The sequence below is a fragment of the Monodon monoceros genome, unplaced genomic scaffold (assembly GCF_005190385.1).
Source record: "Monodon monoceros isolate NGI ecotype Baffin Bay Population unplaced genomic scaffold, NGI_Narwhal_1 Super_Scaffold_15, whole genome shotgun sequence".
NCBI classification, from domain to species: domain Eukaryota; kingdom Metazoa; phylum Chordata; class Mammalia; order Artiodactyla; family Monodontidae; genus Monodon; species Monodon monoceros.
This window is the reverse complement of record NW_021703771.1, coordinates 80023103-80049651: the sequence shown is the minus strand read 5'-3', so window position 1 is coordinate 80049651 and position 26549 is coordinate 80023103. Positions and strand designations below refer to the sequence as shown.

The 26549-nt window shown below is 47.8% G+C and overlaps 3 protein-coding genes across 7 annotated transcripts in view; 1 reads left to right on the top strand and 2 right to left on the bottom strand.

Annotated features, from left to right (window-relative positions):
• SYTL3 (synaptotagmin like 3) overlaps window positions 1-430 on the bottom strand; it is an 86563-nt gene extending 86133 nt beyond the window's left edge. For 3 of the 4 annotated variants that reach the window (XM_029223954.1, XM_029223958.1, XM_029223957.1), the window contains exon 1: window positions 367-430. The gene's annotated coding sequence lies outside the window, so the exon portion shown is untranslated. The remainder of the gene's footprint in view (window positions 1-366) is intronic. The other variant, XM_029223955.1, reaches the window with a different exon arrangement.
• A 6965-nt stretch (window positions 431-7395) lies between these two features.
• DYNLT1 (dynein light chain Tctex-type 1) lies at window positions 7396-15005 on the top strand. 2 transcript variants are annotated; one of them, XM_029223308.1, is made up of 5 exons: window positions 7396-7465; window positions 10195-10236; window positions 13680-13803; window positions 14180-14257; window positions 14559-15005. In XM_029223308.1, the coding sequence occupies exons 1-5, from the start codon at window positions 7439-7441 to the stop codon at window positions 14627-14629; spliced, it is 342 nt and encodes a 113-aa protein (XP_029079141.1). In that variant the 5' UTR covers window positions 7396-7438; the 3' UTR covers window positions 14630-15005. The 2 variants fall into 2 exon arrangements, with proteins under 2 accessions (XP_029079141.1, XP_029079142.1); XM_029223309.1 differs by lacking the exon at window positions 14559-15005 and having other exon boundaries at window positions 7408-7465; window positions 14200-14255.
• Window positions 15006-15712: 707 nt separating this feature from the next.
• Window positions 15713-26549, bottom strand: part of TMEM181 (transmembrane protein 181) — a 47250-nt gene continuing 36413 nt past the window's right edge. Inside the window, exons 9-17 of the mRNA XM_029224066.1 lie at window positions 26260-26390; window positions 25929-26020; window positions 24900-24957; window positions 24158-24260; window positions 23537-23588; window positions 21503-21585; window positions 20445-20534; window positions 19613-19679; window positions 15713-19188 (exon numbers count right to left, since the gene is read on the bottom strand). Of these exons, the coding sequence (XP_029079899.1) occupies window positions 19110-19188; window positions 19613-19679; window positions 20445-20534; window positions 21503-21585; window positions 23537-23588; window positions 24158-24260; window positions 24900-24957; window positions 25929-26020; window positions 26260-26390 (755 nt within the window). The 3' untranslated portion in view covers window positions 15713-19109. The remainder of the gene's footprint in view (window positions 19189-19612; window positions 19680-20444; window positions 20535-21502; window positions 21586-23536; window positions 23589-24157; window positions 24261-24899; window positions 24958-25928; window positions 26021-26259; window positions 26391-26549) is intronic.

The window sequence follows — 26549 nt, the reverse complement described above, 5'->3', positions numbered from 1 at the left end:
TGATTCAGAGCCAAACAATAATAAACTGTATGTATAAGAATTTACAAACCAAAAAGGAAATCAAACAACACTCTCTACCCCCACAGAAAAAATTCACACCATATAGCTTTCAGGTAGTGTTCTTTGTTTAGTTTTTTAACTAACTCTAAAGTATTCCTCCTTTCCATTCAAATCATTCTTATCCTACATTTAAAATGTATGCTATTCAATAAAATTACAAGTTATCCTTTGTCTGATATATCATTCCTTTTATTTCCTACATTTTCAAAGCCATTAGTTTAAGAGAAGTTATATAAACTGTAATCTCTATCCACCCCACCCTTAAAACAAGCTGCCCGAAGGGCTGGACTCAGGTGCTCAGCCTACCTTTGCCTCAGCTTCAAGAGAGGAGACCAGGGGAGCTCGTTCTGGAGAAGGAAGTCAATTTTTCTTCATGCTAGAACAATTGACGTATTTCTCTTTCCTTCCTGTCAGGCAGGCGGGCCCTGAGTGCCTCTGTGGCTACTAACCCCCATTCGCCAAGGACCCCGGGGCAAAGCCACCTGAAACCACACCCAGGCGCTCTTGTACGCCAACAGTGTATGTTTTTTGGTGGAGGAAAGACCACACTGATGCTACTGCAATGTTTCACCCAGACCAAAGAAACCCCCAAAGAGACTAGAGGCTTCAATTAGTCAAACGTTCCCACGTTTGCAAGGGGTTTCTCCATTGACCTCAAGTGTAAATGACTAATGTAATGACATCTCAAAGACAGCTGTTAACTCAAGAGTTGATTTATAACAAGACTGGCACGGACTTTTGGGGGGTAAATTTCACTGAAGTATAGCGTACATACGGAATATGATAGAAATCATAAGCACAGCTTGATAAATTCTCCCAAAGTGAACGCACCCCATGAAGAAACAAAACTTAAACAGCATCTCGGGAGCCCCTCATAGGCCTTCCAGTTACACCTTTCCCCCCCAAAGGTAACGACTAGCCTGACCTTTAACATCATTCATTAGTCCTCCCGATTTTGCACTTTGTGTAAATGGAATCATACGATATTAACAATTTTTTGGCCTGGCTTCCGTTGTTCAGCGTGTTTATGAGATTCATACTATTACATGTAGTTATAGTTTGTTCATTCTCATCGCGGTGCTGTATTTCATTGTATGAACAGATTAAAACATTTGTTTATGGTACTGTTGATGGACATTTGTGCTATTTATAATTTGGGGCTGTTATGAATAGTGTTGCTACAAACGCTTGGGTGAATATTTGCATACGTGTCTGCTGGTTATGTGTCCGGGAGTGGAATTGCTAGTCACAGGTTAGGTGTACGTCCAACCTTAGCAAATGTTGCCACACAGTCTTCCAAAGCTGTCGAACTAATTTATATCCTCTACTGGCAACAAGTTCTGGGGGCTCCACATCCTCCCAAACACTTGGTATTGTCTGCCTTTCTTATTTTATCCATTCTGGTGGGTGTATAGTGGTATCACATTATGGTTTCAATTTTCATTTCCCTGATGTATAGAGTAGCTGAGCAATTTGGCATCTTTTTACATGTTTATTGATCATTTGGATATCTGCTTTGATGTAGGACCTGTTCATGTCTTTTGCCTGTTTTGCTATTGGGTTATCTTTCTGTTATTGATTTGTAGAAGTTCTTTATATATTCAGGATATGAGTCCTTTGTCAGATATTTATATCACAGATATCTTCTCCCTCTCTGTGGACTTGTCTTTTTTTCCCCCTTAACGGTCTCTTTTGAGGATCTCAGACTCACTCTCGAGGGTGAACTAGTATAAACTCTAATTGAGAGACTATATGATTCAGGCGAGTCAGTTGATGACCAAGATTAAGGTATGCTGTGTGGCCTTGGGAATCACTAGATCTCTCCAAATACTCCTGGGCCTCGGCTTCCTCAGCTGTGAGATTCACTTTGATCATCCCTTCGGCTCTTCGGTTCTGAGATCTCATTCTTCTGTGGCCTAAGGATGCCCACCTGAGATGGGGAAATTCCACCAGGTGAGGAGCAGGGGTGGAGCAGGAGGATTAACATGACAGGAGGGAAGAGTGAATTAAGAGGGCTGGCTTTTAAGGGCTTCCCTGGTGGCGCAGTGGTTGGGAGTCCGCCTGACGATGCAGGGGACACGGGTTCGTGCCCCGGTCTGGGAAGGTCCCACATGCCACAGAGCGGCTGGGCCCGTGAGCCATGGCCGCTGAGCCTGCGCGTCCACAGCCTGTGCTCTGCAACGGGAGTAGGCCACAACAGCGAGAGGCCCGCGTATCGCAAAAAAAAAAAACAAAAAAGAGGGCCGGCTTTGGGGTGAGACAGGCCTGAGTCACCTTGAGCAAACCACTTGGCCCCTCTGAGCTTGCTTCCTGGGGAGGGTCACAGGCTTCTCTCTTAGATTACAGTTCATTCAACACATTCACAAATATTTATTGTGCACCTACTACGTCAGGCACTGTCACTGTGATCGTGGTCTAGGACCCATGGCCTAAGAAGATCCTTAATAAGTAACAAGCGCTGTTTCCTTAGGAGTAGTGCTACTATATTTATTGTGCACCTACTACGTCAGGCACTGTCACTGTGATCGTGGTCTAGGACCCATGGCCTAAGAAGATCCTTAATAAGTAACAAGCGCTGTTTCCTTAGGAGCAGTGCTACTGTATTTATTGTGCACCTACTACGTCAGGCACTGTCACTGTGATCGTGGTCTAGGACCCATGGCCTAAGAAGATCCTTCATGCGTCACAAGCGCTGTTTCCTTAGCAGTCATGCTACTATTTTGCAGCATAAGATAGTAAGTGGATCCATTTAGGAGTATTTGGAAGAAAATGTTTTTAGAACGAGGGTATCCTAGACTAATTATTTCCAAAGTAGGTGTATTACTTTGCCAAGGCTGCTGCAACAAATACCACAGACTGTGTGGCTTAAACAATGGAAATTTATTTTCTCACAATTCTGGAGTCTAGAAGTTCAAGATCAAGGTATTTCCAGGATTGGTTTTCTCCGGAGGCCTTGCTCCTTGGCCTGTTGATGGCTATCTTATCTCTATGTCTTCACTTGATTTCTCTGTGCCTTTCTGTGTCCTATTCCCTTCTTATAAGGACATCAGTCGTATTGGATTAGGTCCACCCTAAGGACCCCATTTTAACCTAATTACCTATTTTAAGACCCTAAATAGGTCTCTAAATACACCTATTTCCAAATATAGAAGGTCACATTCGAAGCACTTGGGGTTAAGGCTTCAACATATGAATCTGGGGAGAGACACGATTCAGCCCATAACAGTAGGATATACTAAGAAAACATTAGAACTTCTTTTTATATTTATTTTCAAAAAGATAAAACTTAAACTTTATTAATATTAAATAAATGGATTTGTAGTTTAACATATCACAGTTGAAATAAACATACTTTTGAGTTACCCACTCAAAAATTATTCATGCTACATGGGCACGATTACAGAAGTTTGGAGACCACTGACCTAAGGCCTCAGGCTACAGTGGACAGCAGGGGAGAGCTGGCAAAGATAGAAGGTACCTGGGTGTTGAAACTGAATGGGTAGAAATAGATCACATCTGAAACTGAAGTGAGGTGACACAGGGCTGGCCTGGGGATTAGACCAGAGTAGCAGTGGAAGGGGAGAGTGGTCAGGTTGATGAATGGGCGGGAGTCAGGCAAAGACAGCGTGAACATGGTATCAATAAATCACCAAGGGAAGCCTTCAGAATGCTGTGTGTGGCAGCTTGTAGCATTCTTCCCCCATAAGTGTGCCTGCCCTATAAACCCAGGTCAGCCGAGAGACTTGCTCTGGACGAAGAAGTGTGTGCACTTATGAGCGGCACCTTCCAGCCAGCACTGGGGCCACTGTCCCCTCCCCCTTCCCTCTCCCTCACTGACTTTGGAGTAAGCCTGCTCCATCAGCCTGGTCCCAGCCGATGCGTGGAGAACACACCGGGCAGAGCCACAGCAGACCCTTGATGGTCATGTAGCATGAGTGACAAATACACATTTGTTGTTGTCAACCACCAAGAGTCTAGGGTCATTGGTTTCTTCAGCTAACCTAGCCTATGCTGACTGATGTAGTGTGTGTGTTTTTTTCATATACACAGAACTGATAAACTATTTAATAACTACCACAGTATGAAATGATTGGTCAGAAGAAATGCCCGCTGGTGGCCCTGCTATGCCCCGAATTATCCTTTAGTTGTTGGATCTTGGGATGAGGTCCCAGGGAAAGGGCAGGGGTGGGCAGGACTGAAGGAAGAGGGAGCCTAAGGGTTCAGAGCAACAGCCATTCCCAGTTGGTACAGAGGTATTTCAGTCCCACTGTGCCCGTGCTTCCCAGCTGACAGCAGACCTAAATATAGGCACTTCTTAGCCAATCTCGTTAGCATGTACTTCTCAGCACAGGATTCTCACTTTACATCTGTGTCAGCCTCCCCATTACAACGTTACATTCCTCACACTTGAGTGTTTTGCAATCGCCATCATCACCATCGGCATCTTCCTCCTCCTCGTCATTAGTGACTCAGCCCGACTCCACGGTACATCTCAGTAACACTCCTAGGCACAGGGAGAGGAAGGAAAACGCGAACATCCCCAGGACTGGATTTGGATGGCAAACGGCTGCAGAGCATAGACAGCACTGGGAGACCCAACTGTGGCCGTGGATATCACTTGTTGAGGTGACAGGGCTATGGTTATTTGGCCCACACTCGCTAAATAAGGCATTGACAACAGCAATCCTTATTTCTAAGGAGTGTATTTAAGAGACTCGACTCGAAGAAAGAAAGCACACAACATCTGCCAACTTATGGCTAAGCCCCAAACTGAAAAGCAAATGCAAGATCCACTCCACTTACTCGCTGCACAGAAACCTAAACGTTATCCTAAAATATGGCTAAATACGGGAGATTCATGAGCAGCTCTGGGTCAGCGTGTTTATACTCCAGGACTTCTCATGGACATTCGTTCTTCGCAGAGTCGGGGTGCTGGAATGGCAGCTAGTCAACGGCCAAATGCCATAGTGATTTTAAATTCCTTAGCCCTGCAGAGTGCACATCAATCGGGCAGAAGACAACCCCTGCACTGCATTTTTCCAAGCACTACAACATCACTGAGCCTAGAGAGTTCAAATCCTCCCATTGACAGAAATAAGTTTTTCCATCAAGGCCGTGTCCTAGTCAACTCTGTAGCTTCCACTACAGCTCAGAGGCTGCAGCAAAGTGAGTGTCACTGTCATGTGTGTTGAATAAGTGAACAAATAGTTCTGAAGATAAACAGACCAACTTATCCATTTCTGGGGCAGACTCAATATAACTATGGCATGTATTATGATCATTTAATGAGTGTTCTTTGATAGTTAAAATTGGAGAGTGGTACCCAATGCAGATAAGCTAAAGTCATGTAAAATTTTTTAAAATTCACATTTACATGTTTTCTGTTGATTTATGCCCATGCTGGTGATTTTCAGTCACAGTGTAACTTAAGATCTAAGCATTACTAATGCACTATCCCAGCAGCCATTCAGGACACTCATTTGAATTAGGAAATTCTTAAAAGGTTATGGAACAATTTAGAAAAGATGTCCAAAACCTCACTCAGAATTGTTCCCTCTTGCTTTGCACATAATTCTAACACACTTAGCTAGTGGGCCTCCGGGGCCACCCTAGGAGAGCAGAAGAAAATTAGAAGAGGGTGAAAAGGCCCCTGATTGGCTCAGGAGTGTGGTGCTGCTGAGGGGCTGGAACTGGGGTCAAGTGATGGAGAAGGACACCTGATAAGGGATCTTGGGATCTTAGGTGAAGCTGGGAATGTGAGGAAGACAAAACAAAGAAATGCCAGACTTAGAATCCCATGTAGACTGAGGCTTGAGGCTGAAACACTGGAACAGGTGAATCGAAGCCAGATAACAGGAAGGGAACAAAGCTCAAAAGGTAGAGTTCAGAATCTGAGAAGCAGAAACCAGGTGTGAGAGGGCAGCTGGTTCCCACCCAGCAGGTCCCCTTGCTCAAGCCAGGTGTCCGGGGCAGGGCAGCCTTGTGTCTTTCACCCTCTCCCCCTCCCCCTTTCCCAGGAGGCAGGCGATTGCCTCTTCCTCCACTCCCAGTTCTCTGCAACTGGGTATGAGGCAGAACTAATGTGTAGGGAAATCATTCATTCAGTAAGTTTTAATTGTGCACCTACCATGCGCCAGGTACAATGGAAGGGGCAGGGGACACATTAGTGAATAAAACGGATTCTGCCAGCATGGAACTCAGATTCTATAGCACAGAAACAAGGGTTGCAGATGAACTGAATGTGGGCTCTGCAGCTTAATTCTACCAAGTCTCAGGGTCCTGTGGTCAGCCCTTCCTGGAAGGATGGGAAGTGGGTTTTAGCTATTGGTCTTTAGAGAGGTAAGAAGTGACAGATTGACTTTGAGGGTGTGGTAAAAACAACAGAAAAAGTAGCCCCCAAAGTCAAAGGTTTTAGCCTCAGATCGCATGCAAGCAAGCAGGTACATATATCCCAGCCCTTCCTGGAGAGCGCCATACCAGTGCCCAGCGCCATTACTAATTTTTTTTTTGTTTGTTTGTTTTTTTGCGGTACGTGGGCCTCTCACTGTTGTGGCCTCTCCCGTTGCGGGGCACAGGCTCCGGACGCGCAGGCTCAGCGGCCATGGCTCACGGGCCCAGCCGCTCCGTGGCATGTGGGATCCTCCCGGACCGGGGCACGAACCCGTGTCTCCTGCATCGACAGGCGGACTCTCAACCACTAGCGCCACCAGGGAAGCCCCCGTTACTAATTTTTACAAAGACCTTTGTAGACAAGTTAAGTGTATGTCTAGGTCATTCTGGTTAAGGCAGCCAGAAAGTGTGCAGCATCTTACAATGTTTTCCACCCCCCAATTTTTTTTTTTAATGGTGACTGTAGGAAAAAAAAAAAAAATCTCATTTATATGTAAAACTTACCTCCCCAAAGGAAGATTTCGTTCACAGCTAAAGTTTCCTAACCCTGGATCCTTAAGGGGACTGCAAACAATATCTCAGACAGCCCATCATGTTCATAAATCACTTTACAGTTTGTTACTAGGTGTCCAAACTCGCTTGAACGTTCAAATTAACCCACACAGTACGAACCGGAGAAAGGGGCCAGGACGACTCTTCCCCTCCCGAACTGGCTTTGTCCATTTGTTTTGTTTTCGTTGCTGAGGTGTAGGGAGCTGCCGGGATTCCCTGGCGGGTTCCCGCGGAAACCGTCGGCTTCGGCAGCACAGGAGAAGAGGCGAACCCCCAACAGCCGCCGGGCTGGTCGGAGCTGTACTGGCAACTGGGTCAGGGCGGGAGTGGGCGGGGGCCCTAGAGGAGGGCGGGGCCAGGAGCGAGGGGCGGGGCCTGAGTGCGCCTGCGCAGTGCGATCTACTCAGGGAGGCGGAGGCGAGGCGCCGAAGGGAAGATGGAAGACTACCAGGCTACCGAGGAGGTAACCGCTGGGTTGGCGACGGGACGGGTGGAGGCCGGGAGTTCCGGGTGCGGGTGGGCGGCGGCAGCCAGGGGCTTGTGCGGGCACCCGGGCCGCGTCTAGACGTGGGCAGCGGCCGTCCCCAGCGCAGGCTGACGGCACCGACGCCCTGCCGAGCGCTTCGCGGTGACCCGCCGCCGGGCCGGCTCAGGGCGTCGTCGCCCTGCCCGGGGCGGGGCTCGGGGGGCGGGGCGTGGAGGGGGCTCCACAGCCCTGGGACGCCTTCTGCCGGCGGCACTCCCGGGAGACCCCCCGCCGCGCCGCTCGCCTCCCCGGCGCCCCCGGCCCGCCACGCCCCCGACCCCGAGAGAGCGCCGCCACTCGCTCTGTTTATTCCGTGATTCAGACCCCCGCCCGCGGGTGGGGAAGACTGAAGGCCGCCCCTTGTGTGTCGCTGATGCACGCGAGACTCCAGAGTGACCCGCATGTACAGTCACGTCTCTCAAGTCCTTTCAGTCAAGGATTGGATCCTCTGGCTGTGGGCAAAAAGCAGACGTGCCCAGTAGGAGAAGCTGCCTGTCTTCGTTTCCACACCTGTTCTTCGGTGCTGCGCGCAGCGCCCACCGAGGCCACCGTCACTCCCATTTCATTTGAGTTTCAGACGACAGTAAGATAGCTTCTATCTGTGGGGGGAGAAGAGTCATCTCTTACTGCCCCAGCGAAGAAGCAGGGGAGCGCATGCAGTTATTTACCAAGCAGACGACATTCGCTGTAATGACGTGCGCCGTTTCATGGCTTTCCTTCTTCCTTCAAGCTTACGAGCATTCAGGGAATAAAGCTGATGGGTGCTCCTCTTATAGAATAGCTGCCCATTTTTCTTCTCACTAAATAATTCTTGTTGAAATACAAATAAATGGAGTCCTATTTATTATGCAGCCTGTCAAAAATAACAGGTTCTTTTACCATTTTTGAAATTTAGTCTAAGCAGGAATGTTCTGAGGGAAATACATATATATATATATGGCTTAAGGACTGACCTTAAGAGTTTCAGTTTTTATCTCATTTCCGAACTAGCACAAACCGTCTATGGCAGTGTCGTCATCAGTGTCTGAATGCTGGCAGCAATCAAGTGAATAATTAGGAGAAGTCATAGGTCAGGAGCAGGGAGTCAAGGAAAGACCCCTGTAAACTGTGCGCTGATCTAATGTTGCAAAATGGCTTGTATTATAGGAATATTGAGTAACTTAAGAAAGGAAATGGCAGCATACAGGAAGTCCTTGATACTGGCATTTTAATACTCGGCACTCTAATTCTGGCTCTCACCAATGAGGTGGCTAAGTGACTTCATTATTTCAGATCTCAGCTGCATATCTGAGAAATGAAAGGGCCCAACAGAGTGATCTGTGTTTTACACAAGATAAAGCCCTGGGAGGCTGAGACCATGACTCTCTTCTTTCTAGGAGGCCCGCTTTGGGCGTTTACTAATCCACCCCACTCCTCCTAACAGCCTCTGCATATCCTCTAACTTCATGTAGATACCTGGATCTTTGTATGAATAACTCTACTCTCTGTTCCTTGTTCGACTTTCCTGTAGAAACTGAAACTGCCCAGTGGATTCTGTACAACTGCTGTACTTTCCACGAAAAGTCCATTGAAATGCCCCTCACCCTTTTTCATGTTTTAACCACATGGAAAGTTATACAGGGACTTTCCTGTATGGTTTAGGATCACTGAAGTCTCTTGGAAAGATCCTTTAAACTTCGAGAAATAATTTACTCTAGGGTACTGCAGATTTTCATTAACTGGGTGAGTTGGCTTTGTCTCCCAGTATGACTTCTGGGTACAGCGGGTGGGCTTCAGGCAGTCAGCTCTTGATCCTCCTGGGAAGAAAGGGGCATTGCTAGCACAGGGCCACAGTGGTCAGCAGCCCGGCAGGGAGGAAAACGCCCTGCTGAACTCTCTGCCTTTATTGCACCGGGATGCACATGGACTGAGGGCCTGGGGCTGCCCTCTGGAAAGCATCTGCAAAGCTCCGGAAATAAGGTTCCCAGGATTCAGAGGGAACCTTGTACCCATTCAGATGTACCATATGTAAAAAGAAAGAAAAAAGAAAGCCATTTATATAAACTCCTGGCACTAGATTCCTGCTGAGAGCCCACCTCCCAGCTCACCTCGGCACACTGGCGGGGAATGGCTGTGCCAGCAGCTAGCTGTACGGTCCTGAAGTAGGACGGCACTGAGAAAGAAAATACCAACAGAAAATAGTAAAATCATGGTGTATCTTACCACAAATAGTGGCTAAAAACAAACCCCCAAAACCAAAACGTCTTAAGTTTCAAGCCTCCTAACAAGTTTACATCAGGGAAAGAGTCAGTTAATTTATATAAAAGTCAAGTAACTCATTAAACTTCTATAGTAATCATCCTAGCGGCCAGCTGAAATGGATGGAGAGATTGAATTTTAGTTTAAGGTGAAGTCGGTCTTTTGGGTCATGGCATGATTAAAACAGAAACAAACCAAAAAACCTTTAAATTGTATACATGTGTCCTACGTCTCCTGACTGCCTCTCATTAGCTCTGTGATCCTCAGAGAGCTACTTAATGTTTTCCTCAGTAAAATGAACAGCCTGGTTAGATTATTTCTAAGGTCTTCATTTCTAAATCATGTTCATTACCTAAATTTGCATTCATCAGTGCAGTGGAAAAGGATCGTTTAAATCAATCAAACTTAACTAATTTTCTTCCTTACAGACTGCTTTTGTTGTTGATGAAGTGAGCAACATTGTAAAAGAGGTAAGAGGAGAAATGCTCCCTTTTTCAATGTTTGATTAATGGCTTATATGAGTGAAAATAATGTGTTTTAAATACTGTCTTGGAATTGTTTCAACTGAGTCTGTGTGTTTTGGCATTTCAAATAACAGTTTTTACTTCAATGAATATCTGGATAAGAACTCTCCCTTGGGGCTTCCCTGGTGGCGCAGTGGTTGAGAGTCCGCCTGCCGATGCAGGGGACACGGGTTCGTGCCCCGGTCTGGGAAGATCCCGCATGCCGCGGAGCGGCTGGGCCTGTGAGCCATGGCCGCTGAGCCTGCGCGTCCGGAGCCTGTGCTACGCAACGGGAGAGGCCGCAACAGTGAGAAGCTCGCGTACCGCAAAAACCAAAACCAAAACCAAACAAAACAAACAAGAATGCTCCCATATTATGTAAATGATATATTTTAAATGAGACAGGACATTTTATATACTAGCATTATTACTGAATGTTACTAAGGCTTGATTCTATAACCTTTTAGCATCAAAGACTCATGGTAATAATCACATTGGAAAATGTAAATGTGCATTCCCTGTGTGGTAACTGCCATGGTATGTGGTGCTTTGAGGGATTAACCCACCTAGTGAGTTCAGAGCTGGAATCTGAGAAAATGGGAGGAGTGTTAACTCAGTGAAAAGAGGGGGACAGATATTCCAGGCAGTGGACAAGTGCAAAGGCCCTGTGGTAAGGAGTGTGCGTGGTGTTTGAGGGATTGGAGGGAGGTGGGTGTGGCTGGACTAGTGCTGAGCATGGGGCAGCCTGGGGCAGGAAGGAGGCCAGAAACGTTTTCCTAGTCAGCTTCCCTCCCTGGGTACACTGAGCACATAATGAAGCCAGTGGCTAAAAGACGGTTATTAGATGATCTAAGTTTGCCAATACCATTTGAGGTTATATATGTGATTTGGAATTGACTCCAATGCAAATTATCATTAATGCAAGTTATTGACTAATGGCAGAGTGATAAAGAACCACACCCTATTTTTGTGAACACCATTAAAAAGCAAAATGATTTTGTTCTGCTGTATGTATTATTCCACATCAGGCATGATTTTCTACTTGCTTTCAGGATCTATAACGGTTTGCTTGTCATTGTTTTTCTTTCTTTTTTAAAAATTTACTCATTTAAAAAATTTTTTTATGTTTGGCTGCGTTGGGTCTTCATTACTGCGTGCGGGCTTTCTCTAGTTGCGGCGAGCGGGGGCTGCTCTTTGTTGCAGTGCACGGGCTTCTCATTGTGGTGGCTTCTCTTGTTGCGGAGCACAGGTTCTAGGCGTGCAGGCTTCAGTAGTTGTGGCTCGCCAGCTCTAGAGCCGCAGGCTCAGTAGTTGTGGCGCACGGGCTTTGTTGCTCCACGGCATGTGGGATCTTCCCAGACTGGGGCTCGAACCCGTGTCCCCTGCATTGGCAGGCAAATTCTTAACCACTGTGCCACCAGGGAAGTCCTTGTAGTTTTTTGAAAAAAAAAAGTGTTTCTTAGGAGCATGGTAGGGAGCAGGAAGATGGGTGAATTTCACTAGAACTCAGACATGGAGCTGGCTCATCGTGAAGCCTCCTTGGGCCTTGCTTGTTTTCTTCACTGTCTTTGACTTGGTTCCCAGGCAGCAAGTACCATTGCAAGTAGACCTTCCCAGTCTCCCTGGAAGCATAAAGGACTGGAAGCATAAAGTTACAGTGTGGTGTTACTTTCAGCTTTTTTTTGCCTCTAGGCAAAAGGTTAATTCTGTACTCAGCTATTTTAAGGATTGGGTAGTAGTAAATTTGGATGGGTACAAAATTAGCGGAGGGTTTTCCTCCCTCCCTGAAAAACAGTGAATTCCGAAGCATGTGTGGAGAGACTTGCCAGAGTGAGAGGTTTAGCTCGAGTGCAGCCCCTACTTCTTTGGGGACACCCAGAGCTATCACCACCCTGGTCCCAGGTTCAGCTCTGAGCTGGGGAGGGAGCAGGACACGGCAGAGGGTGCGGAAGAGCTGTGCCAGTTTGTGGGGGCAGCAGCCCGCTCAGGTCCCAGGATGACTAGGAATTTCCAGCGCTAGAATATGGCGTGACTGTAGGTCGCTTTTGTTCCTCAAAACCAAGGTCTCTGGGCTAGGCCCCAGGCCGTAGACCCCAGTCTGTCACCATTGTATACAACTCAGGGACTTTTTCTCTCCATGTCTGAGGACAGAACTTAGCCCTCACTGAATGTTATTATTTTAGGTCGTAAGTGTCATAAAAACTCAGTTTTCTGGTTTCCAGCACAAGTTAGAAAAGGAGTAGAAAAGAAAGCTGCTTAGAAGCAGGCACACAGGCACCAGCATAAAAGGCCCAGAGAACCGTAAAATGGGACTATCCTTATTACCAGCTGGACCAAGAGTTGGGGCCAGGGACCGTGTGTATTCCTGAATACCCTCTGAAGCACACAGGGTGAACCCACCCAGAATACAGCACAGAAAAGGAGACAAGGAATTTCATAATAAAGAAAAAATTCATCACAAACTAAGTTTTGGAATAGATAGAGGAGTTCTTTAGTTTTCTGAAAAATGTACTTTTGTGGTAACATTCCCAGAAGATGCTGGGTAAAGGAAGTATTTGTAAATATCAATACATGATTATTTGGATAGGTTTGTACATTGTCAGTTGTACAACCGACAAAAGATTCCTCTATCTCTGGTGTACTTTTAAGAAAGAAATAGGCAAAGGAAGATATTTTCTAGCCTCAGTAGGGAGAAAACGTGTTCCTTATCTCCAGACGGTAACCACAACAGCAAACATTAAATTCAGTCAAAATGTTTAAAAAACTTGACAGATCAGATGCTATATAATTACTTTTTTTTTTTTTTTATTTGTTTGGCTGCACTGGGTCTTGGGCCTCTCACTGTTGTGGCCTCTCCCGTTGCGGAGCACAGGCTCCAGACGCGCAGGCTCAGCGGCCATGGCTCACGGGCCCAGCCGCTCCGCGGCATGTGGGATCTTCCCGGACCGGGGCACGAACCCGCGTCCCCTGCAACGGCAGGCAGACTCTCAACCACTGCGCCACCAGGGAAGCCCTGCACTGGGTCTTAGTTCCAGCATGCAGGATCTTCGTTGTGGCATGCGGACTGTTTAGTTGGCGGCATGCGGGATCTAGTTCCCCGAGCAGGGATCGAACCCAGGCCCCCTGCATTGGAAACGCACAGTGTTAGCCACTGGACCACCAGGGAAGTCCCATATAATTACATATTTTTAAAACTGAATATAAAGCATTCAAATGAAATACAACACTGTTAGAACTAAAGGTACATTTGCAAAGGAGTCCTCGTGTTTACAAATAAGCTTATTTACACTTTATGCAAATTGTATTTCAGCAGTTCTTAGGGTGCAGTACTAACTGTGCTAACCTCAGGAGTGGCTGGAAGGTGTTTGGTGTGTTCTGCTAACAGTGACCAGCTGTGCTCTGTCTTCCAGGCCATAGAAAGTGCCATCGGTGGCAACGCCTATCAGCACAGCAAAGTGAATCAGTGGACCACAAACGTAGTGGAGCAAACCTTAAGCCAACTCACCAAGCTGGGGAAACCGTTTAAATACATTGGTAATGAATTTTTGCCTCTTGTTTATATTGGTGGTGGTTCTTTAAATACTGATCAGAGGCGAGTCTGTGTCAGGAGAGCAGCGTGGCCTGAGCTCAGAGGAGGTTCCTGGTAGGAGCAGGTCACTCGGCTTGTGCACGTAACCACCCACCTGGCCTGTGGGGCTGCGGGAACGCAGGGACGTACCAGCATTTCAGATCTGATGCTTTTAGAACAAGCCTGTGGTGATCTGTTGATGTCCTAGGACCTGGCACTCTACCCCTAGAATTTTTATCATGAACATCAGCCACGTGATCTGTATATATATAATGAAAGTGGACAAAAGGGAATTTGTGTTGCCAAGTATATTTCTCTAATAAAAGTCTGTTTTTATCGAAGTGACCTGTGTAATCATGCAGAAGAACGGAGCGGGACTGCACACGGCAAGTTCCTGCTTCTGGGACAGCTCTACTGATGGTACGTACGGTTTTCATTCCGTTCGTGAAGGCTTGTCACGGGCATTTCCCTGAAGGCTCTGCAGTGCCTGGACCCTGCTGAGATCTAGATTATTCAAAGCGTTGTTTTATGAAATATGTGCTTGGATGTTTCCTGTCTTTGAATGCATGTCTATTAGAGTCACCTTTTAAAACATTTGATAGAAGAGAGACTGGCCAGCCTTCTTTTTTGGCCACAAAGAGTTAAGTACACGATCATGAGAACTCGGAAGGCCCCCTTTCTTCCCAGTTTTCTGTCCTAACCCGCCTCCTTCCTCCCGCAGGGAGCTGCACAGTGCGATGGGAGAACAAGACCATGTACTGCATTGTCAGCGCCTTTGGACTGTCCATTTGACCGCCCTGTCCAGCCTGTGATCTTTCTCCTTTTGTCCCAACATTTCTCTTCCATCTTCTAACCACCAGCCATCTAGTCAGTGATCACCTGTCTCACTCTCTTTAAGTGTGTTTTTGTGGCGCTCTCAAAATGTAGAGAAAAAAACCAAATAACCACACTGTTCTGTGACCTGCACACCCTAAGTCAGAGGAGTCATCACCGAAGGTAGTCAGGAGCCTGTCCTGCCACTTGTCTTAACTTTGAATGTTTCTTTTCAAAGGTGCTAAAAGCCGAAATCTGCTAGTGTGAAACTTTCTCTACTCTCTGAAATGATTCAAATACACTAATTTTCCATACTTTGTACTTTTGTTAGAATAATAAATTATTCCAGTTTAAAGTGTGTGTTTTCGTCATAGTCTAAATAGTATCACAAATGAATTCTCCATATTTAGTTAGTGGCTTTAGAACCTATAAAACTGTAAAAAACAGAAGAAGTTGCAGTTCAGCTCTGGTCCTCGCCAGTACAGCGATTTGCTGATCCACTCGTGGGACCAAGATCCTGACCGCTTTGCTGTGTTCTGGTTGGAATTCTACCCTTGGGCATCAAATCCTTCCCTCAAGGGCTTCTCTCCTGGAGCTTAAGGGGTGGCAAGTGGGCAAGCTGGTCTTTTCTGATAGCTGGAGAGCTCTGACTCACACTGTTGGCCCAAATCTGCAACACTACAGCCTCTACTCCTGTGTTTTCTTTTTCAGTAGCAATCACAACAGAAATGTTTGTTTTAGTACCTTACGGCTTACACAATGCTTTCACGATTATTCATTTTGTGTCCACAACAGTTAGACCGTTATTTATGAATCAGAAAAGGTGTCTGGAGGTTTTCTGACTGATTTAAAGTCATATCCAAGTAAGTGGGGAGGTGGGCCCCAAAACTGGTGAAGCTCACCTTTGGGGCTCGTGCCTGGGCCACGTTAACATGGCAATAAAGACAGACACACCTCCGCGTCCACCTGCTGAAATGAAAAAACCCTGCTCTTGTCCCTAAAGCAGCAATGCCTGAATGATCAAGTTAACTCCACATGCAAAGAGCAAACAAATCAATGTACATAAATAAGGATCAAATATTAAAAATTTATTAACATCTACCAGAAAGGTAGTCTCTTAGTAAAAGGCGAAAGATTTATACGATCTGAAGAGAAACCAGAGTATAGAAAGGTAGTCTCTTAATGAAGCCATTCCCGAAGTGTAAATTTGCCATAAATAAACATTTATTCACTCTGATTGACTAAAATGATCATTCTGTGATCACGTACTACTGTACTCACGGACAGTTCCAAGGTCTAATACACAGCTTCATCTTTCCTTTTGAGCTTAAGGTTTAGAGTTGTTTTATTTTACAGGTATTTACAGTCTCTGTAAAAAGGCAGAGTTTTCAGTAGCAGAAAATCCTGTGTTTCACAGTCTGGTATTACAGTTCCCAGTATACCTAAAACATGTCAAATCAAGATGAACAGGGTAACAAGATGTCACAGACTAAAGCAACTTCCCTTTGGCCTGCGGAAAAGATTTGTACCTTTGTTTTTCAAAAGTCTAACCTCTAAGGCAACTGGTTTTTAAAACCCTCAAAATACATAAATGTACTTAAGTGTTCTAAGTCTAGTCTTCACTAGATGTCCCTTTTAATCATCCCTTCTATGAGCCTCTGTGTTTTTCCCTGTGAAAAGGATTCCAGGAAATAAGTTACTGACCACATTATAATCTACTGAACGTAACTGTACCTTCAGTAAATAGCTCATGGAATTCTTGAGGCTGGTGATGTCTGTATTGTAACCTGACCATTTAATAGGTTGGGTTTACATAATGTATCTAAACTTTTATTGCAATCTGTAATTATTTACAGGAACAATCTTACAAACCTTGAATATATTTTATATATCCTCTTCTTTAGCCTTTCAAATGGGGCTTAAGAGAGAGAAAACTGCATCACTCACTGCTTTAATGATTTAATAATAAATCAAGCAGACCTTTATCCACATGGATAATGAAGCTCTCCCTAGGGAAACTGTGAAATGCCTATGGTCATCTTCCAGGTTCCCTAGACTGGACCAGTATAAAAATTATCCCAAAGATGATGTTATTCAAGCCGTTACCATGGAAGAACTAAAGTCAGCCCTTTATAATTTAAGTTCGCAAAACTTTGATACCCTCCAAGACCAAAAAATAATCATAGTAATTTTCTTGCTACTGTCTAAAGTTTCTGGCAGACTTTGGTGTTTTAACCTAATACCTATGGCACATATAATACACACTAAATGCTATATATTTTAAGCAAATTTTTACATGTAAGATGTAATATGTTGACACATGATACCAGAGAAGAGAAACTGAAAATGCATGACTTAATAAAGAACCGTTTCCCACTTAAGTACTTTCTTTTGTAACTTTTCCTCGTTTCCAACTTAGTTACAAAAAGTAAATAAATACTCCCGTATTTTTCACTTCACTGATTTGATGCCAGTAAGAATCAAAGGATGAAGGTATCAGTCATCAGTTAACAACTACACTGTAGGATGAGGATAAGTTTTCAAATGTACCTAATGTGTCCAGCTAAATGCCTCAAACACTGTACATCTACTGATACATAACAGCATTCCAAATTATGGACAATTATTTTATAATGATTAAAACTTGTAAACTATATCATACTAGGATACATGAATCAGCACAAGTAAGTTTTCATCAATTTACATAAAATTACTTAGTCTTAATAGAAGTTGTAAAATCTGGTAACAGAAAATTTCTTCAATACCTCTGAATACACAGAATCAAAAAAAATTAATCACATCCTTGCAGCAAATGTAAAAAACCATGTGAACTTGAATTACCCTTGCAATAATACAATTGTTTTAATTCAGACTTTCTTATTTACAAGGTTTTAAAAACAAATATAAATGGAATCCATAGTAAAGGTGCATTATCATTAAAGTTTCAATTAAAAAGAAAGATATGAAGTCATAATGAATAGTCTCTCATGAACCTCTCTAAGGTCCCAGCACTACCTCAAGTGGAATATAACTTGTAGCCCTGAATGGTAACTGGAGAGTTAATGTATACATGGAGGAAGTGCGGGGGCTGTTTGCAGAGCAGAACGATCACGTCCCATACCTCTGTGTCTGCCAAGATGGCATCAATCAGGATGTCTGCAATGATCACAGGTAAACCATTCAAGAGAGAGATTACTATGCATGCCAAATGAAAAGCAGAGGAGATATCTCTACCTCCTATAATTAGTCTTTGACAAAAAGGAACTGGAAATCTCCAGGGCCTTCTACGATGCCACAGATACGGCAGCTCCAGACGGCTCTTTCACAGAGCAATTCATCTGTTTACCTGACGACCGTGCGAGACACACAGGGCCGGAATGATTCCCAACAAGTTACCTTCTCCCCAGAGATGTTCCTCCGTAAGCCACCTAAAATGTTTTACCTTCTTTCGTCTAGTTTCCAGATGTGAAGCTGAAGAACTTTTTGGCAATAACGAATCTGTAGTAGAGTATACCAATCGCTTGTTTAACTTTTATTAAAAAAAACAAAACAAATAGAGCTCTACAAGGCATCATCTTTGACACAGTTGCAGAAACTCCTGCTTACTGGAATTGTAATGGATACCCTCCTCCCCATGAATATGCATGATGTCTCTATGCACAGGGACATCATGCATATTCATGATGTAACGCTCACACGCATTACTCACGTGTGCTCACAGGCCCTTAGAAAACTCTGGCAACAAGACCCTTCCCATGGGAGCTGACAACCTGTCAATCATCTTACCCTTTCCTTACGAGCCTTATCAAACGCTCCTCAGAACTCCAAGACACCAGCTCTGCTTTGGTGGCAGTGAAGGGCTAGGACCCGCCCACCCTCCTCCCTTTCCCCAAAGAGCCATTACACATGTACACATTTCACACAGCAACCGACACAAGTTACCCATCGCTTGAGATGCGTGATCTTCCAGAGCACAGGCCACTCGGTGGGGAAGGACTGCCCTCGTGGGGCAGCCACAGAAATAGGCTTCCCTTTGGGTTTAAAGGGTCAAAAGTTGGTACCACGGGGCAGGGAAGAAAGGAAGGGAGCAGAGGAACACCCCCATGCTGTGGACCTTATTCCTAAGGGCTTTCCAGGAACTTGAAATGAGTAAATTTTCTTTTTAAGTACATAATTCTCTCTACTAAAAACAGCAGTAACTTCTTTCTCACTGGAAACAGCCACCCCTCATATGAAATCTTTGAAACATGATCTGGCGGCTGAAACTTTTCGTCAGAGCTCTCTTCCCAAATCAATGCAGTCAGTCTAACAGTAAATTTGGCCCAATGTTTAAATTTGTCCTCAGTTTTGGTTTCCCTTTCAAAAATATGTAAACAAATAAGGATCAGGAAATCTCTGCTTGTAAGAGAGGTCTGCGTTCAGGCAGGTACAGGGCAGGCCAGGAAGCAGGCACGGGGGCTCAGTCACTCTCAGACCCCTCCTTGTACTGGGCCCGGATGGCCTGGCCGTTCTGCAGGGGCATCTCTTCATAGTCGCTCCTGTTACAAGAGAGGCCTCTGATACCATTCGGCTTTCGACAGCACTGGGTTTATTCTCCTCTTCACACTGACCCGCCGTCCTAACAAGAGCCCGTTTCCTAGCCTCGCTCTCTCCACTTCTGTCACCAGCTGATTCCTCCCACCCCTCCGGCCCCACCCATCACCAGGGTGTCTGTTCTTCCAGAAAGAACTGCTCTTCCTGTGGTCACCACTCACTCAGGTGTCCAGCAGGAAGGGCCACTACCCACCTAAGCCTGAGTAACGTGACAACAGAAAACCAGGGGATCACATGACTCTCCCAGGTGAAAGAGACCGATGATACCTCTGAAATCGTCTGAGAATGGTCACCAGCCTCTCCGGTAAACACGCGAAAGCAGGCTGAGCGCTCACCCCGGGGCAGCCTTCGGCGGAGGTGGGGACTTACCCGTATATCACATCGTCGTCCGAGTCGTTGAGCATGGAGAAGGCGGGATTGTCCTTCAGCTGGGACTCTGAAAACCAACAAGCATTTTAACGTCACTAGCCCAGAGAGGCAGGATGCTGTTCTAGAAGAAGGGTGGGAGTCAGAAAGGGCTGGATTCCAATCCCCGCTTCCCCGTTCACCGCCTGCGCCTGCGTGAGCCGGACAGGTCGTTCTGTTCCCCGGGGGGCGCCGCGGGAAGACTGAGCGGGAGCCTGGGGGGAAGGGCCGCCCGGAGCAGCCAGCGGGCGGGCTCCCCGCACCCCAGGGTCCCGCAGGTCCTCACTGGGAGCAGGGCCGGGAGACCTGGTCTGCCTGCCGCGCCCGCCCGCCCCGGGCCTGCGCACAGCTGCTGGTCCACAGCCCGTCAGCCGTCACCTCCGCCTGGACCCTCTGTGCACGTGCTGAGAGCCCCCCCATGGGCAGCCAGGTGGCCCTGCCGCCCCGGCCCCAGGGAGTTCTCACTCTCCTCACCCCGGGGCAAGAGGGCTGTTTTGGTTTGGTTCTTTTGGGAGGTGGGGCGGGGTGTGCGTCTGGCTTTCTTTTGAAGGTCACGGCACTCATTTCCAACAGACTTTATTTCGCGGGGCTGACGGACACGCTCGTGTCAGGACCCACGGACACACTCCGTTCCTGCATCTTGGGCTGTAAGGACACAGCACCTGCTGGGCTCCCCCTGCGGCTCAGGGCTCACCATCCGAGCCCGCCTGGTCTCTCCGCTAAAGAGGGAGCCGGGGAGGTGGGGCCGGAGCTGCTGCCCAAGCTCCCTGGTCAGCGACCCTGGCCGGCGGCTTACCGTACAGGGCGTTCTTCGAGGGCGAATACACAAAGGCCAAAGTGTAGAGGTAAAAGTTCAGCAGGCCGTAGAAAGATAAGAATTCAGCTGGTGACACTGGTCAAGGGAAGCAGCAGAGCTGGGACACCGTCTATTTGGACACGTCAGCCGCCCCCCCCCCCCAACCGTGAGTGACTGCTGGGCATCAGCCAGGACCCCGGGGGCCACACCCAGACATCGGGCACCACAGGGCAGGCCCACGGCCGGAGGGTACAATGCCTTTTCAGGGGCACCCGGAAACCACAGGTGAGCCGCGCCCTCTCCTCTCCATGGAAGCCTCTGGAGGTGGCAGGACCTGATGAGAGCAAGTCGCAGGCAAAGGGCAGGAAGGTGAGTCAAGAATAAAAGGAAGAACTGGATCCAGACTCTCAAACTAGTCCTTTTTAATCTTTTCTGGATTACACACCCCTCTGAGAATCTGATAAAAGCATTGTGTGAAATTCAGTCACAAAATCGTGACAAATCATGCATTGATTCTAAGGATGTAAGTAAGAGAAGAGGGATGAACCCCAAGGTTCCCCTGATGGATGCCATCACTGAAAGCGGGAGTGGGAGGCACACACTTGACCCGATTATGCATCCAAACGAGGAGCCTACTGCCAAGGCAGCGGGGCCTCAGGGACTCGAAGGAGGTCCCGCTGCTCACAAGCCCTCCCTGGAGACACAGGTGTCAACTGCAGCTGGACGCATCTGGGACTTGGTAAGGGATGCCATCTGGGGAGAGAGGACCCTCGAATCAGGCCTCGGCCTCTCCCCAGTGCCCTGCAGGGAGAGGTGGGCAGCCCTGGCCTGACCCGAGGCTTGGATGGTGAGTGGACCCGCTGCGGTCCCTGCCCCCCAGAGAGGAGAGGGGGGCGTGGAGGGTGGGGGCAGGCGCTGGGGCCCCTGGGCCTCTCATTCACACGGACCGGGGAAGAGGGCCCCAGGGCATGCCTCTTCCTGACTTTCACAGGCCTGCAACGCTACCCACCCCACCGGGGTGTGTGCCTGATGCCCGACGTCTTCCCACGAAAGGATATAATTCTGGTAGTGAGTTGACAGTTCAGCTACAAAGTTGTCTTGTAATACTTGTGCTCCGAACCTTAAATAAAGGATGACGATGCTGAAAGAGAAGGGGGGTGGACAGTACATAAAAACATACCAAGAAACAGCACTGGCTGCATATAACTTGCCACATTCACTGTCTAGTCACGATTTTATCTGCATGGAGACTCGTACACGTGCACACGGCCCCTCCACTGGGCTCCTGGTCTCAGATCCAGGGACGAGGTCAGCAGAGGCCGACACAGCCCTCGTTGCAGCCTCGAGTCCAGGTCCCCCGGCATGTGCTCCCCCTCTGCTCTTACTCAGTTTGTGCCGTCTGGACCATCTCCTCCAACAGACCACCAGCCCCCGGGGAACAGTCTGCCCGTCTTGTCCTCTTCCCCCCGCCGGGCAGTGGTTCACATACCTGTCCGACACCTGCCCACCAACGCATGTGCCGACAGAGGGTTCTGGTACTGGGGAGCCCACTTCCCCTCCCTGGGGTCCAGTCTCCACTCCAGCCAGACAGTTTAATAAAATGTGAACCAGGTCCCTTCACCTCCTGGCTTAAAACCTTGCGAAGGGTTCCCACCACTGAGAATGGAACCGAGACTCCTCACCACGGCCTGCGAGGCGACCTGACCTCCCAGTGGCCACCCTCCCTCGCGTCCTCACGCCCTGCGACGCCGCTGTCCCTGAGCCCAGTCTTCAGGGTCCTACTTCAGGCCCCAGGCCCCCTGCTCAGAGAGCCGTCCCCCACAAGCCTCAGTACAGCAGCCATGGCCCTCCTGCCATCGTCCATCCCTCTGCTTTCATTACGGCGTTTAGGCTATTTTTAAATTTTTTATCACTGCCCTCCCCCACTGGACTATAAACGCCATGACAGAGAGGAACCTGTCTGCCCAGTTACCAGTGGAGGCACTTCCTGGGTATCTGCTGCATGAATGAATCCCCTTGAAACTCAGACGAAGGAAGATCCCAAAAGGATAACAACTTCTAGACAGACGTACAGAGGTCACCACAAGGAGACAGCAGCTCCCAGCCCGTGGACTGGGGCAGCCTGAGGGCGAGGCTGTGTGAGGGGATGTGAGGGCTGCTGATGTGTAAAAGGAGGTGAGGGTGTGCACGAGAGGCTGCACCAAGGGCAGCAGAGAGACTGAGTAACAACACGTGAACCTCTGTTTTCAGGTGAATTTAGATGCTGAATAAAACCAAGCTCGTTTTGAAGACCAGGCCAAGTTCACATGCTTTGGTGAGGGATGCACACAACTCCTGCAGGGGCGGGTGAATGAACCCAGATGCCTCCAGGATCCGCCATCCAACAAGGCTGGGACCCTAGCGCAGTGGTGGAAAGCCGGCCACTCGGAGCCCGGAATGGCTCCCACCAGGGAAAGGGCTTGAGAGCCACTTATTTGCCATCCAAACAACCGAGAAAGAAATGCAGGTAACTAGATGTTATTCCCCGTCGGGATTTTGATTTTAGGAGAAAGCGACAAACCAGAAACAAGCAAGCAATTATCTGGAATTCATTCAAAGAGCCGGCTTTCTGCGCTCCCTCAGGCCGGCCCGCGGACCCGGGAGAGTCCTCGGCACCTGCTCTGCTGCATGGCATCTCCTGCCCGCTTCCCTCGAGCAGCAGCGTGTGTGCTTCAATGATGCCCGCCTACAGTCCTGTCTTTGGGGCAGCAAAAGGACCCCAGGTGCCAAGCACGTCACCCAGGATTCTAACTCTCTGACTTGTCTCTACTGCGTCTGCTGCCTTCCAGGGCACATGTCAGAGCAAGGGGGGAACCCGAGCAGCGCTGGGCCGCGGGCTTCGCCAAGCTCTTCTCTCCCCTGGCGCGAACAACAGAACGTGCTCCCTCAGCCACCACACGCTCAGGGCCCTGCCGGGGGAGGAGGCCTCAGACCAGAGGACACAGCTGGCTAGAAGCACCCTAAAATTAACCCCATAAAACGGGAGAAAGACATTCATGATGGTAAAATAAAAACCCACATTTTGCTTCTTTTAAGAAATAAAGTCTTCTTACCTGATGACAAGCACTACAAAAGTCAATGCTGTCAAAAATTTCAACCTGAGATCTGAAAAAGAAGTAAATACTCCCATTAAATCACCAAATTGGAATTAAATTCCACGGATCCCAGAGATCTTAAAAATAAAGCCAGACCTTCTGAACAAAACCCTTCTTCCCTCTGGACTTTAAACCTGTCAGTACCTGAAGCCCAGGAGAAATGCTGTCTCACCTCCCCGGAGGCCAGGAGGGTCTCCCAGCGAGGCCGTGGCCACTATTATTTGCTTGTGACAGATTGCAGGAAAGGATCCTATGACATCAGGTGACTTGTCCCAATTCAAGGACGAGGAAAACCACCCCTGCCACTTTGTAAGGTGCGATTCCAGAAGGATCCAGGCAGCTCCAACAGCCACACTGGCACCTGGGGCCCCAGCTGGCTTCCACCCCACAGGCCTCCCTCCAGCGTTGGCCTGAAGCACTGTCCAAATGGCCCCGAGTCACCCCTGCAGCCCTGGGCTCCCTGGGGCTGAAGGCGCTGCTCCAGCCCCTGGGTCTGCCCTCCGGGTCAGGCCGTCATTCCCCCCAGCCCGTGCCAACGCAGGCAGCCCTGCACCAGGGGGGTCTGAGACCAGCGCTTACCTACATAAGGCATGTGACGCAGCTCGGAGCAGGCCCGCACGATCAGGAACAAAAGGTATAAGATGTACATGGCGGCCACCACCATGAAGAAAACCTTCATTCCCTGGAGCGAAACCAGACGGGCACTTGAATGACAACAGGGTCTCGGTGTTGCTTCTCCCTCCGATAGCATAAGCAGGAAAGCCAGAGCTTTCTAAGTGGGACCCGGAGCCCTGAAGGCCACAGCCTAGAGCAACACAAGAGCACGCTGCTGCCGCTCTGACTGTCCTCATCCCGGCTCAACCTTTCTGTGAGCGCAGGTGGCCAGCTCACCCCGGGAGGACACCCCGGCCCCTGCTCGTCAGACGAGCAAACGCCTCCATGACACACGGAAAGTTCCGAGCGTGGGGCCTGGAACGTAGGAGGTGCTCAATAAACGGCAGTGGCTCCTCCTTGTCCCTCCCCGGGGTGAGGGCCTGGCTCCCTGCCCTGCCTAGGAAGACAGTGCTATGTGTCCAAGAAAGCATCCAGGCCTGGGTCTCAATTTTTCTGGACCTTGGTTTTCTTTTCTGGGAAATGAGGGGTTGAACTAGATCACCTAGAAGACAATGGGTCTAAACCACACATGAGCTTTTTATGGACCTTGCCATATAACCAGTTGGCAAGTTTGTATCAACAGCACAATTTAAGTTACAAAATTCAGCGACTTTTTATGACAGCAGTTAAAAAAAAAAATTCCTCTGGATTCATTAACAATCCTTACCTGAAAATTTCCTGTGTCAACTCGATACTGGTACATTGGATCATGTAATTCATTAATTCTAGAAATATGATGTTATAAAAAAATAGGTTAATAATTAGTTTACTTTTTATTTTATACTTTCTCTCACTTGGCTTTTTAAAAAACTTACTAACATACACTACCTGCTGACCAACGGTAAAAGATTTTTAAAAAGTAATCCTCCATTTATGAGAAATCCCAAATTACCTATTGAAAATACACAGAACACTGCTAACCTTACTGTCCACAGTCAACAGTATTGTGAAGCACAGTATTTATCATTAAGAAAATCCCTATACTAGTTCTCTCTCCATTTTAAGAGCTGTTTTCCAGGCACCTTTTCAACGGCATGTATGGGCACCAGGAAATAGATGAGCACACAAAGAAAGCAATAGAAGTAAACATAAACTTCTAGGAAGCGCGTTTCAAAATGACACTGGGCTGCTGAGACGACAGGGAAGAGGGAAGCGGGGACATGTGCTGAGTCCTATCATTGCTGTGTCAGGTGCCAACATCATACCCCTGAGATGGGACTAGTTTCTGCAGAAAATCCTACTTGGGTGAATCAGGTTGTTACTACGTTAGGCTTCTGCGGTGGTGCCATTTTACAGACGGACAAAAATACTAAAGATCAACCCTGGGAGCTGGTATAAGGATGGGGAGGTTTAAAGACACAAGCCAAAGGAGAAACTTAAACCTCTGGGGACACTGGCGAGCCAGGAGCCGACCTGAGCATCATTCCTACAAATGAAGTCTCTGCCTCTCCGAAGGAGAAATCTGAAAAGATGTGGTCTTTTTCGTTTTCCACCTTAGACTAGAAGAATCGTGTCCATCTCTATATGCCATTCAAGCAGAAATGAACCCTCAGTTTAAGTCACACTAACAAATCATGAAACACGGGGTGACAGATTCCCTTCTGGGTGAGTTCACAAAACACAGTCAACTTTGGGTCTGTCCACCTTGTTAAATGCTTTCCAAGACTGAAGTTTCACACATAATAAAGTTACTCACGTCTGCCATATTCCGAGGGTAACACAGGCCAACCACAATAGTCCAACAGTGAAGCATTTGGGCAAATAGAAAGTCAAGCACTTCCTTTCTCCCTTAAAAAAAAAAAAAAAAAAAAGGAATAGAGAAGTTAGTAATTCTAGCAAACTATTACCCCCTCACAGACCACAACGGATCATAGATAACTCCCATCATTTCCACACAGCACACACTTTTCTGTTGACTATGAGGCTGAAGACAGGTTCCCAAGGGCAAGTTCACCCTAAGGTTATCACCAGAGTCTGGAACAGAAGGACTGAGTCCCCCACTCCCTCCGGAAGCGCTGACGGCTCACCTGCACCCGGATTCCATGGTACACGCACAGCCAGAAGAGCAGCAGGGCGCACAGGAACACAGACTGGAAGAGGTCGTCCAGCATCCCCGGGAACCAGCTGTTCACCAGGAAGGAGAGGGGGAAGAACGGGTCTGCAAGGCAAAAGGCAGACAGGCCTGGGAAGGCAGACTTGCCAGCACCCGGCAGGGCACCCGGCCCCGTGCGAGGGCAGAGCTCATGATCGCTTTCCCCCCCGGCCAGAGCCATGGGGAAGCTAGCGAACTAATGGCTGTCTTGTTTTTCAAAACACC